The 14207-nt window shown below is 35.5% G+C and overlaps 1 protein-coding gene across 1 annotated transcript in view; it reads right to left on the reverse strand.

Annotated features, from left to right (window-relative positions):
- Positions 1-14207, reverse strand: part of GBE1 (1,4-alpha-glucan branching enzyme 1) — a 258453-nt gene that overhangs the window by 154837 nt on the left and 89409 nt on the right. The window contains exon 4 of the mRNA XM_074299786.1: positions 310-435. Within this exon, the coding sequence (XP_074155887.1) occupies positions 310-435 (126 nt within the window). The remainder of the gene's footprint in view (positions 1-309; positions 436-14207) is intronic.

Below are 14207 nucleotides of genomic sequence, written 5' to 3' on the forward strand. Positions count from 1 at the left end.
CTGCAGTTCATTTGGTTTCATTTTAGATGGGATTGTGGTTTAGGTACAGGTTAGAATAGATTGCTCCTCTTAAATTGTATGATTACATATAAAAAAAAAAAAAATACAGAAATCAATTAAACTTCTAGCCAACCTCTAAAATGGCAGTGTTATTATATATATTGTATAAAATTCATCCTATATGTAATGATGAATGAAGCAATGAAGGTAATGCAAAATTGCAAAATTGAATGGAACTCAATTCCATCACAAAAATTGCAAAAAATGAATGGAAAATAATACTCATCTTAAAAAATATACCACTCTTACTTGATAACGATTTTCTGGGTCCCACTGTATCCAATCATAATTCACATTATCACCTTCACGAACCACATATTTTGCCCATGGTGAAATGCGATACAGGATTTCTCCACTTTTAGTAGTTATAACCACCTAAAAATAAAATAAAATTATTACATTTTTTCTAAAGTTGGAACAGAAGCAAGACAGCAGAGTAAAACAGTAACTTGCCTGAACTCTCCCAAATAATTATAAAACAATGCCTCAAAACAAATTCTAGAGAAACAGAACTGACAAAATAATGAGATGAAAAATTTTCCAGGCTAAGATAACTTAAGAAGGTCAGCAGATCTATCTCACTACAGTAAAAAGGGAGTATAGGACAGTCTCTGGACACCATAATATGTAAGGCAGCAACAGTCCATGCTCCAGCAAGTAAGCAGTAAGGCCTTAATAACCTAATACCCAGCCCAAGTCAGCTCTGAGATCCCATAATTGCAGTATATCAGCATGTTCCCAGTCCCAAGACGTGGCAAAATAGGTCGGTAATTAGGCCGAGCACTCCCTGGCTCAGATCTCCTGGCTACATGGAGCGGGACAAGGGGCAGGATAAGAGGCCTGGCACAGCAGGGCAGTAAACAGATGCCCACAGCCCAAAAAGACCAGATAGTAGCAAGCATATAGAGGATACAGGATACATTTCAAGAAAGCTAAAAGGATAAAGGCCTCAAACATAGAAGAGCAGCAGCTATATTCTATTAAATATTGACAACACAAGCCAACAGAGAGAATCCTCCCCTCCACTCCCAAGAAAGTGCAACAGACCCCATGAGAAAGTTGAGGTCTCATGGGAAACTCCACATCAAAGGCTCAAAAAGCTTAGGACAAAAAATTCCTTATCCACTACAGTAGCTCAGGCAAAATTTAAAAGTCACAAAATAGGCTGAAAAAATGAACAAAACACATACCCACACTAACACACATATACACACAAAACCACAAGCACACCACCACAATAGAAAATAAACCAGACCAAAAAGAGCTACTTTGATGACAGAGGAGAAGAAAACACAAACTCAAAAGAGAACAACAATGTCAAAAGAGGTCCACATGAAAAGAATAAAAGAAAAATGTGAACGGGTCTCAAAAGCCTTAAAAAGTTTAAAAATACGTCAAAGAAAATATGAAAAAAGATTCAATAGTGTGGTTGAAAAGGAAAAATATAAACCAAATTTCCTGAAGAAAATAACTAGAGTTATTTTCAAAATAGTAGTAGTTGGCAGAATAGATCAGAGAATCTCAAGCTATTCAGATATCCACCAAAAACAAAATAGCATTCCAGAGTCAATGTCAAAAGATAAAAATAAAGAAGAGTTGTGACAGAACAGGGGTTCTTCTGAAACATATGAAGGAAAGATCTAAAGAAAGATAACAGAACAGAAAATCGGCTTCTGTGAAGCTCTCCTCAAACAATAAGCAACCATAGCCACAGGAATTTCACCTACTGGACAATGGGAACTGGATATCTGAGCAGAAAAATTAAAGGAAAGTCTTCTGAAAAGGGACACTAGGCCTAATGTTGCTAGCAAGACACAGCTGCAGGCAAAACTTAATTAGCATACAATCACCCCAATGAGTGCAGAAGCAGGGCAGGGACTCTGTTCACTATAAACATTTACAGAAGATAGGAGTTCTTTTTCCATTACAGGATGAGAGGGAAGACCTGAAGTCAAAAATACCATTCCCAACACCCTAAGACTAGGGGTGATCACACTGGCAAGCTGATTTGGGGGGGGGCAGGGGGAAAGAGTAAGTAAAGGAGAAAGAACCTAACAGAAATTTAGTATGAAAATAGAAAAGGCTGTGTGTGTCTTCAGAAAAAGATACTGAAACAAAAAGAAGTTTCTCATATACCAAAAAGTATATGTATAAATAGTCACCTGGCCCAAAAGAATTCATAAAACAACTGAAAGACTCTAAAAATCAAATTTAAAAATGAAAAACAATAAATAAATAAATAAATAAATGAATAATGCGAGCATTTTTGATGAAAAAAAAAAGTAAAAAAAAAAAAAAGAGAGAGTAAAGGAAATCAAAATTATGAAAAGAGAAGCCAACTAAAAAAGGCTATTCAGAATTTTGCAGGAAAAATATGATTCCCTGAAAACTAGCATTTGGCAAGGGGGACCCAGTGATGTTATTTAAAAGAGATCAAGAAATAATAAAACAAAATATAAAGAATGAAAAAAATGAAAGAGAATGTGAGACATCTCATAAGGAAAAGAATACAACTAGAGAACATAGACCAAGAAGAGAAAACATGAGAATATTGAACTACCCAAAAGCTATTTAAAAAAAAAAAAAAAAAAAAGAATTTTAATACAAGAAATAATTAAAGAAAATTGCTTTAAAGACTTAGAATAGAAGGAAAAAGTAGAAATAGGAAAAAAAAATATTACCTGAAAGAGATCCTATGAATAAAACCTACAGGAATATTATAGTCAAATTCCAAAAGCTCCAGGTCAAGGAGAAAATATCACAAGTAACAAGAATGAAGCAATTCAAACACAGAGCCATAATTAGAATCACACAGGACTTAGCATGAGTTACTTTAATTTAAAAAAAAAAAAAAAAAAAAAAAAAAACTAGCTCAGAGGTAGAGCCAAGATGGCAGTAAAGGCAGGAATTTGCTCAATCTCTCCTCCAAAATGCTCCACATGCCTTTAGATAATGACTCTAAACAAATTTTAGAGCAACAGAAGAACCAAAATGACATAATAGAAGATTTTCCAGCTCAAGGAAACTTAGAAGCTCAGCAAAAAAAGGTCTGTGACATCAAGGTGGAAGTCCAGCATGCAGTTCCAGTGCAAGGCACAAGACTTAACCAATACCCAAGTGGCTTCCAGACCTCTCAGCCTCAAGACACCAAACAGGACCTAAAAGGTCAACAGAAAAGGGCTGTGAAACCAGAGTGGAAACCGAGTATGCAGTCCCAGTGCAGCCCCAGCCTTGACCCCAGCTCCAACTAGAACCCCAAGCATCAGCAATGCAGGACCTCTGAATCAGCAGCAGAGCTTCTGGATCTCTTAGCCCGGGGACACCAGGGAGGACTTGGAAGGTCAACGGAGAAGGTATGTGGCAACAGGATGACAGTCCAGCACAACGCTGATCAACGGAGCCCCAGCCCTGGCCAGCAAAGTACAGTAGGGATACATCTATCTAGGGCAGAAAAGAGTGCTTGTGATCAGATTCCCAGAAGGATTTCTGAAAAAAGCTGCACAAAATTTCTGAATCTTGGGACAGTTGCACCTTCCATCCTGGAAATAAGAGACCTACTTTAACAAAGAGTAAGAGGCCAGGAAAATGAGCAGAAAACAAAAAAGTTTCTCACCACTGAAAGTTATGATGATGACAAGAAAGATAAAAACACATTCAGAAGATGATGAGAAAATCAAAGCTCCTACATCTAAAACCTCCAAGAAAATAACAATTGGTTTCAAGCCAAGCAAGGAAGAACTTAAAAGGGACTTTAAAAATTAAGTAGGAGAGATAAAGGAAAAATTAGGGAAGGACTTAAGACAGGAGAAAAAGGAAATACAAAAAGCTAGTAAGGAAAAGAATGCCTTAAAAAGCAAAACTGGCCAACTGGGAAAGGAGGTACAAAAGCTCAATGAAGAAAATAATATCTTAAAAAATAGAATTAAGGTAGCAAAACCAAAAAAACAAAACAAAACAAAAAACAAAAACAAAAAAATGAAGACATAGGAAAAATTGTGAAAAACAACTGACCTGGAAAATCAAGAGAGACAATTTTAAAATTATTGGTCAACCTGAAAGTCATGATCATAAAAAGAATCTGGATATCATCTTTCAAGAAATTATCAAGGAAAACTGTCCTGATATTCTGGAACCAAAGGATAAAATAGAAATCGAAAAAATCCACCTCCAGAAAAAAGATCCCAAAATAAAAACTTCCAGGAATATTACAGGCAAATCTGGGAACTCCCAGATCAGGGAGAAAATAATGCAAGTATCCAGAAAAAAAAACAGTTCAAGTATAATGAGGCCACATTTAGCATAATACAAGATTTAGCACCTCTACCTTAAAGGACTGGAGGGCTTGGAATATGATATTCCAGAGAGCAATGAAGCTAGGATTGCAACCCATATCACCTACCCAGCAAAATTGAGTACAGTCCTTCAGAGGAAGAAATAGTTATTGAATGTCAACAAAGATTTTCAATTATTCATGATGAAAAGACCAGAGCTGAATGGAAAAATGTGATTTTCAAATACAGGAAGATAAAGAGGTAATCAGGAAAATGATACCAGAAGGTGCTTAATAAGGTTTATCTGTTTACATTCCTGTTAATTAATTTTTATGAATTTTATCATTATTATGTTGTTAGAAGGAGTATTTATAGACAGAGACCATTAGTATGAGGTGAATATGAAGGGAAATTTTTTTTTAATAATAAGGTGGTATCATTATAAAATGAAAAGGATTTTTGTTTAAATGAAAGCAATGCAACCAAAATTAAGAGGACAGCTTAACCTGGGAAGGGGGAGGGGAGGTTTTTGCAGCAAATATCTCTAATCTAAAGGCCTCATTTCTCAAATATATAGAAAACTGAGTCTAAGTTATAACCATGCAAGTCACTGCCTAAAAGGCTAATACTCAAAGGCAGTTTTAAAAATAAAAAAATCAAAGCTATTTGATGGGCATATGCAAAAATGCTCTAAGTCATTAAAGATTGGAGAAATGCAAATTAAAATAACTTTGAGGTACAACCTCAAAGACAAAAAAGGGAAATAATAAATGCTTGAAGAGATATGCGAAAACGGGGACATTAATGATGAAGTTGTGGACAGATCTAATCATTCTGGAGAGCAATTGAGAACTATGCTCAAAGGACAATTAAACTGTGCATGCGTAGGAGAAAATTGATCAAAATATTGAAAAGGTAAAAGACTAAGTTTCAAAAGACCTAATTCAACATTTTATAGAACAAGACCAAGAAATGCTATGCCAAAAATACTTCTTTTTTATTTGCTTTTTAAATTTTCCCCCCAATTGCATGTAAACCTTTTTAACATTTATTTTTTTAAATTGTGAGTTCCAAATTTCGCATCGCTCATTGAAAAGGCAAGCAATTTGCTATGTTATTCATGTGCAGTCTTTGTAAAACATACTTCTATATAATCATGCTATTTAAAAAAAAGAAAGAAAGAAAGGTAGCTTCCACCCACCCACCCCCCAAAAAACTAAAAAAATAAGAGTTTTTAAAAGTAGGTTTCCATCTACACTCAGATTCCATCAGTTCTTTCTGTGGAGATGGACAGCATTTTTCATCACAATTTCTTTGGAATTGTCTTACATCATTATATTGATGAGAACAGCTAAATCATTCAATTGATCATCTTAGAATATTGCTGCTATTGTGTACAATGTTTTCCTGGTTCATCAATTCACAATTATGTCTCATTGCAATTTCTGAAAGCAATCCTATTCGTAACACAATAGTATTCCAATAAAACCATATATCATACCTTAATGACCAGATGGCCCTCAATTTCCAAATTTTTGCCATCACAAAAAGAGCTGCTATAGATATTTTTATGAATGTAGATCCTTTTTCTTTTGTTTTTTTTATTCCTTTGGAATACAAACTTAGTCTTGCTAGATTACTGGGTCTGAGTATGCACAGTTCAAGAACCATTTTAGCATAGTTCAGAAATTCTTGCCAGAATAGTTGGATTGGTTCATAACTCCCCCAAGAATTGAGCAGTGTCCCAATTTTTCCCACATCCTCTTAAACAGCCATCATTTTACTTTTCTGTCATATTAGCCAATCTGACAGGTGTATCATGGTCCTTCATAGTTGTTTTAATTCGTATTTCTCTATAATCAATAGTGAATTAGAGCATTTTTTCATAGAACTTTAAAATAGCTTTGATTTCATCTTCTAAAAACTGCCTGATGATGTCTTGACATTTATCAATTGGGGAATGTCTTGTATTTTTATAAACTGACTCAGTTCTCTATATATTTGAAAAATGAGGCCTTTATCTGAAAAACTTACTATAAAAAACTTTTCCCCTTTTCTTGCTTTCTTCTTGCCTGCATTGGTCTTGTTTGTACATAAACTTCTTAATTAAATATAATCAAAATTATTCATTTTGCCAAAAAAAAGTCTTAAAACTATTTTAACTTAAACTTTTAACTTAATTTTAACTTAAAGGTTGGAAAAAGTAATAATTCATGGCAACTATGATAATTTAAAATGTAACCTCTAAAATATATGAGGAACAGATATAAAGTCTCAGTAACAATACCAATTAACACGGGCAATTTTCAAAAAAGGAAACACAAAATGTAAATAATTACTTTTAATAAATTTTTGACATTGATCATAAAATAGCACATAAAACTTCAGGATGCTATTTCACATATATCAAAGTATAATTTTTTAAAAAGGAACTTAGCAAAGTGGATAAATAGCACTGCTCTTATAATTAAAAGGCCTGACACAAGATGACCATTTAACTATTTATTTGGAATTTTATTCAGCAAGTTTCATTATTTGTATATCATTTTTCAACTTGTTTATACTGAAATTATAGTTTAAAAAAAATATAACTATCAAGTGTGAAAATTAAGCAAGACAAAGAATGAGCACATATTCCAACACCCACTCAACAAAAATTAAAGCTAAAATAGTATAGTTCCACTTAACCTTTCTATTATAAGGAAAGCCAAATTTCAAAAAGAATAGAGACAACAGTAGAAGAGGGTGAGTGGGGGAAACTATACAAAATATGGATATTAACAAAAATAGGATAGAATTTTTTAAATTTTAGATTAAGATTTTAACAGAGAATATATAATAAAAAAAGAAAGAAAATAACAAAATAACTTCCTTCAAATGCCAGCCTCCATAGAATCCTTTCATCATCCTCCTACATGCCTTCCCTCCCTGAAAAAACCCTCATGTTTGGATTTTGTGTAACTCTGTTTAGGGCCCAGAGGATGGCCACCTCTTCTCTCCTTAGGGAATAGTATAGGGGTAACTCTAATGGGTGGAGAATGATTTGTGTTACTATCACTCATAAGCTCTTACTATTTGGTCTCTATTGATTATCCAGTTGATAACAATTAGCTAGAGTTAACAACTCTGGCTAATTCAAATTTCAACCCAATTCAAAGTTAACTATCTATAAGGGCAGCAAAGCATTTCTAATAAGAAATCAGAAAAGAATTAAGCTTCAGTTAATATCTAAATCTCGGCTACTTGTCCTTCACTTGTTTATAGCAAGTTTTTAAGATCTTTTAGGTATATGCCAGTCTGAATAATGGAATGTCAAGAAAGCTAAGAAATACAAGACAATATACAGAGAAGTATAAGGATATATAAATTTAGCAGCAAAAAGTAACCGAGAAAGAAAATCAGACCTAAATGGATTTCTGCTTGTAGATTTGCTTTTATACAGGAACATATCAATTAACAGAAAAAAAAAAAAAAAAAGGTATGAGAAGTCTACTCAAGAGCCTCTGTAAAAGAGCCGCCACCACTAAAGCCAAGTAGGTGAACAAGACAATATAGCACTAGAATTGGAAGCAAGATAAAGATAAAGAAATAAGTCTGTAGATTCAATCACCTAAGAAGAGTAAGGACAGTTTTATAATGCCTTGCAGAGAATTTGATTATATCCCAAAGAAATACTAAAGAGTGGAAAGGGACCTGTATGTGCCAAAATGTTTGTGGCAGCTCTTTTTGTAGTAGCTAGAAACTGGAAGATGAATGGATGTCCATCAATTGGAGAATGGTTGGGTAAATTATGGTATATGAAGGTTATGGAATATTATTGCTCTGTAAGAAATGACCACCAAGACGAATACAGAGAGGCTTGGAGAGACTTACATCAACTGATGCTGAGTGAAATGAATAGAACCAGAAGATCGCTGTACACTTCAATGTTGTATGAAGAGGTATTCTGATGGAAGTGGATATCTTCAACATAAAGAAGATCCAACTCACTTCCAGTTGATCAATGATGGACAGAAATAACTACACCCAGAGAAGGGAACACTGGGAAGTGAATGTAAATTGTTAGCACTACGATCTATCTACCCAGGTTACTTATACCTTCGGAATCTAATACTTAATGTGCAACAAGAAAATGGTATTTACACACATATATTATATCTAGGTTATATTGTAACACATGTAAAATGTATGGGATATCCGCCTGTCATAAGGGGGAGGGAGTGGAGGGAGGGGGGGATAATTTGGAAAAATGAATACAAGGGATAATATTATAAAAAAAATTACTCATGCATATATACTGTGAAAAAAAATTCTAATTAAAAAAAAAAAAGAAGAAGAAGTCAAGAGTGCAAAAGAGGTAATAAGAGGGAAAAGTCAAGTTAACATTTAAGTGCATTCCATGAACCAGGCACTATGCTAAACAATAGAGAGACTAAGAAAGACAAAAACAGTCCATCCTTTCAAGGTGCCCACAATAGACAAATCCAGAAAAAACAAAGATAACTACTGAGGAAAGAAATTAGCTTTAAAAGGGATTTAAAAAGGCAGTTAAGTAGCATAATGGATAAAGCAATGATCCTGGAGGCAGGAAGACCCAAGTTCAAATCTGGCTTCATAGAGAGTGAACTTGGGCAAGATACTTAATTTCAATGCCTCTGGAAAGTCTTGTAGAAAGTGAGTTTTCAGTTCAGACTTAAAAGGGGCCAGGAAGGGAAGAAGAGAAAGCATTCAAGGACTGAGGGGGGGGAAAATAAATGAAAAATGCACAAATCAAGAGATAGAATCATATTTTTGTCACTGGATTGTAGTGTTCAAGGTAGTAAATTATAAGTAGACAGGACAGGTTTAAAAGGAAGAGGTATGAAGGCTTTGAAAGTCAAAGAGGATTTTATATTTAGTCCCAAAAGTAAATAAAAGGCCACTGCAATTTACTGTGAATGGAGTAAAAGATCAGATCTGTGCTTTAAGAAAAATCACTTTGATAGCTGAGTGAAGGACAGGTGGCCCTTCATTTTGGACTTCTGTGACTAGCAAATAGAGTTCCTGGAGTCAGCAGGTCCCAAGTTCAAATCAGACTTCAAAGGCTTAGGAGTTGGTGACCAATTACAGGCAAGTCATTTAATCTTTCTTTCCATCAGTTTCCTATCTATTAAAATCCTTGCTTTTAAGGATCAATTGTGTTGGGGAAAAGCTGGTGGTGTCCGGATGCGCACTGAAGCTTGCTTGCTCCACCAGAAGGCCCTGGCAAGAAGTTTGTGCTGTCCCGGGGCTCAGGGGTCGTACAAGGAGCAAGCTTCGTTGTGCATCTGGACATGACCAGCATGTTACCAAAAAGACTCACAAGCCAGAAGAGATGAAATCAAGATGCTCTTTACTAGATGTGCTTTCCTCTGCTTCCTCCCCTTCACAGTCGTCCCTCCTCATATACCCCTTCCACACCAACCTCAAGGAAGTAAGCTTATACTGACGTGGGTAATTCAGGAAAGGTCAGAGACCCTGACAACGAACCTTATGCGGATGTGGCTGAGACAGGAAAGTCACAGAACTCATATTCTGATGACAGAGCACTTCTTGGGACAAGCATGTTTTTGGGTCACTGTGACTTGCTCTTTGACCTGAACTATTGTCAATAACTTTTGCTAGCCCCAGGGAGCCACAACATAATAAATCTTTATCTCTAAGCCAGTACAGATTTCCTACCTGGGACCATAACCCCTGAGCCCCGTATCAGCACACACTTCTAGTTTACCATGGTGCTTAATAATTCTCTAGTTCAGTACATGTACTTAGTACTTAATATAGTTCTACAAGATTCACACCTATGATAATGTAATTATAAGAGAGCATATAAGCTGAGGCAAACTCAGCTAGAGTCAGAGCCAGAAAAGACAAGTGGACTGGAGGCAGGAGCTCATTGAGAGACAGATCTATTCCATCTTCATCAGCCTGGTGGTGGCTGGCCTGGCATCCTGCACTTCTCCACTGAAACCAAAACTCTGGAAGGCCTCTAAGAAAGCTAGCCCTGGCCCCAGGCAAGGAGACAATAAAGAATTTGAACTTTGGACCTTAACAGCTGGTTATTCTTGTGGTGATTACTGAACTGAAAGGAAGGCTGCTCCAAGATCTCCAGAAATCAAACAAAGAACATTACAGATAGATACAACAAAAAGGTGAAAAGTGTTTAAGGATAGGCCCAGAATAGAGAGATTCATAACATCAAATATTTTACTTCGTTGATTCATGAAAATGTCTATTGCTTCAGTAGAGGAAATTTCTGTAAGAAACAAAACCATAGATCCATAAGATCAGGAGAAAAGGAATAGAAAAAATATATAAGACCTGGGTGTTTATACTCAATGTGTAGAAATAATTTTGATTTTCCAATTTAATAAAGAAGCTACTAGGCTATAACATAAATTCCCCTCATTGATAGCTTTATAATTTGAAGAATGGATTCTATATGGTTAGTCAGATTCTCTGCTTTTATTAGAGTTTTTATTAGATGTTCAGATGTTAAGCCCCTGTTACCACTAGAGCTAAGTCTCAATGAGTGCAAATAACGAACATGTGAAGTGGTCATATATATTTGAATTTGTACTTCATTATTCATACTACTCAGCTCCATGTCAAGTTTGTGATCTCTTTCACATGCAACTGATCACTTTCCTCCTTCCTGGGTAATCTAGAGCAGAACTGTCAAATTCAAATAAAAATAGGATCTCCATAGGTTGCATATGGATTTAGAAATGCAAATACTAGTATTTTCTGTGTTTTACTATATTATATTTCAATCTGGTTTGAGTTACGCTCAGAGAGTTGTCACACTGCTTCTCTGACACTTGTCTGACACAATTATAACTTTTCTTTCTACATTTATTCTTAATCAACTACTATACAATAGGCTTCTCCACCTTTCACCACAATATATCATTTTATTTCCATTGTAAACTTCATTACCTATACTTTGGATATCCATGTAGAGAGATTAAAAAGGATTCAAGATTTTTTGGCTAGTATTCTCCCCACACATTATCTCCTGAGAATCACTTGTCTTCCGCTGATATCTTCTTACATTTTCTGTACTAATCACTATTATATATGGGACTGGCATTTAAATGAGTATTTTTCTCCCTCCTATTTCATATTTAGGTCAAAGACCTGTTGATAAAATTTACAAGCATTCGATAATGTAATTTTATTGGTGCTTATATATTTTTCATTTCTGGCCAGAATATAGACTATAGTAATTAGAGATGACAGCTAGCCCAGTCACTGGCCAAAGATTAAGGCAGACACCTATATGTCTGGCATAGGAGGATAAACAGCAGCTGAAGTTAGTACCACTCCTTTCAGATGGACATTTGATGAAATGGGAGTTTTTACTCCTTTTGTAGTTGAAAAGATCCCAATCAATCTGTGAGGAAGAGATATCTTACAACAGTTAGGATTACAAATGAGAACTTTGGATTTTTAGGCAGGGCTGCTGTTGAAGGTCTGCCAACACTCTCACCTGTTCCTATTCAATGGAACATTAATACACCAGTGTGGATAAAATAGTGGTCCTTAGCTAGTGATAAAATTCAGGCCTTATTAGATATATAGTACAAGAGCAACTTGACCAAGGATACATACAACCTTCTCTCTAAGTCCTTGGAATTACCCTGTATTTGTTGTAAGAATGAAATCTAGAAAATGGAGAATGTTGATGGTTTAAGAAAAGTAAATGCAGCTGGAAATTATGAGAACTCCTCAGCCTGGACTTCCATCTCCTACTCAAATGCCTAGAGAATGGCCTCTTTGGGTCATAGACATTAAGGATTGCTTCTATTCTATCCCTCTAGATAAGGAGAATATGAAAAGATTTACCTTTTCAGTGCCCAACGTTACCTTACCTGAGCCTTATAAAAGATATGAAAGAACACTTTTGCCACAGGGAATGAAAAACAGCCCTACTATGTGCCAAATGTATGTTGCTGCTGCTTTTACTGCAGTAAGAAAAGCATTTCCAAAGGTTATGTTGTTACATTCCATGGATGCTATATTAGGATGTGCACCTGAGGAACAAACGTTAGAAGCATCTCTACAAAAGACCACAAAACACTAAGAAACTACAAACTGCATATAGCTCCAGAAAAAAATTCAAAGATATGCTCCTTTTCAATATTTAGGATATGAAGTATATCCTAAGGCACTTACAGTTCAAAAGCTTTCTTTAAGAACAAAGATAAGAGTGCAGTGGATAGAGCACCAGTCCTGAAGTCAGGAGGACCTGAGTTCAAATCCACTCTCAGACATTTAATACTTCCTAGCTGTGTGACACTAAGCAAGTCACTTAACCCCAATTGCCTCAGTAAAAACAAACAAACAAACAAACAAACAAGCAGAGAAGCTAAACAGTTTAAATGATTTTCAGAAACTGATAGGAGATATCCAATGGATGCATCCATTGTTAGGATTAACAACCTATCAATTGCAACCATTATATGACATTTTAAGGGGAGACAGTGCTTTAAACTCACCACACCAGCTTACAAAAGAAGCTCAAGAAGCTCTGAGAGAAGTTGAACTGGCTTTATCCAATGTGGTTGAAATAGTCACTCAAACCCTTGGAAATATAAGTTTTTGCGACGTAAGAGGCACTTCAGCAGTCCTTCATCAAGGAGACAGTGTGATAAGTGTGTGAACCTCCCTGCACAACCAGAACAAAGCTTCTTCCTTACCCAGTGCTTGTGGCTACAATTTTATTAAAGACCACTAAGTGAACAGTACAATTAAATGGGATAAGACCTGACAAGATATACACCTTTTACACATATGCACAAATTAATGTATGCTGTGAAACCATCCTAAAGTGGCAAATTTTATTGTTCACTGGTCCAAATTTTTCATATGGGTCTCCATTAAAGATAACCAGACTATTAAATAACTGGCGATGGATTCTGGAAGAAAAGGTTTCAAAGGTTCTTCTTGAAGGACAAACTATCTTTAAAGATGCATCCAAACAACATCTATGCTGTACACTCTTATGACTGAACTATAAAGAAGACCTATAAATATATAATATCTGATTTAGCCTATTCAGTAGATGTGATAAAAAGAATTGCCACAGCCCAAATAAAATTCATAGCCTCTAATATATATATCAGTTCTTTAAGGAACTTCAAGAGCAAGTGAGAAAGCATCCAGATAAGATTTATATCTTGCATGTTCACTCACATAGTCAACTTCCAGGACCTATTTTTGATGGAATCAAAGGCAGTCTTCTCACCATGTTAGCCAATATTTCTTTATTTCAGCCAGCCCAAGAATGTCATTCTGAATATCATCAGGCTGCTCAAGCTTTACATTTACAATTTCAGATAACAAAAGAAGGAGCTAGGAGTATAGTAAAAGGTTGTACAGTTTGCCTTCCTTCCCTACGCTCCCTCCAATAAAGAACCCAAATGAAATTAGTCAAATGGATGTGACCCATTATAAATCTTTTTTGGTGGTCTGTCTCTTATCCATGTTGTAGTGGATACCTTTTCAGGATTTACTTTTGCAATATCAGTATCAAAAGAGACAGCCCAAATGGTGTACAAGCTTTTGCAATCACGAGTATGCCACAAGCAATAAAAACAGATAATGGACCTGCATATACTTCTAAACATTTTGCACACTTTTGTGCACAGTAACAGATTTTACACACCACAGGCATACCTTTTAATCCTCAAGGACAGCCAATAGTAGGGATAAAAAACAGAGACATCAAGACACTCCTCTAAAAACAAAAGAAAGGGGGAGCCACAGGTAACCCTAGAGAACTTCTAAATTTAGCTCTTTATATAATTAAGTATTGATTTTTAACAAAGATGTACTGGCTCCGGCAGACAGGTT

Source organism: Sminthopsis crassicaudata, chromosome 3 (assembly GCF_048593235.1).
Source record: "Sminthopsis crassicaudata isolate SCR6 chromosome 3, ASM4859323v1, whole genome shotgun sequence".
In the NCBI taxonomy this organism is placed as follows: domain Eukaryota; kingdom Metazoa; phylum Chordata; class Mammalia; order Dasyuromorphia; family Dasyuridae; genus Sminthopsis; species Sminthopsis crassicaudata.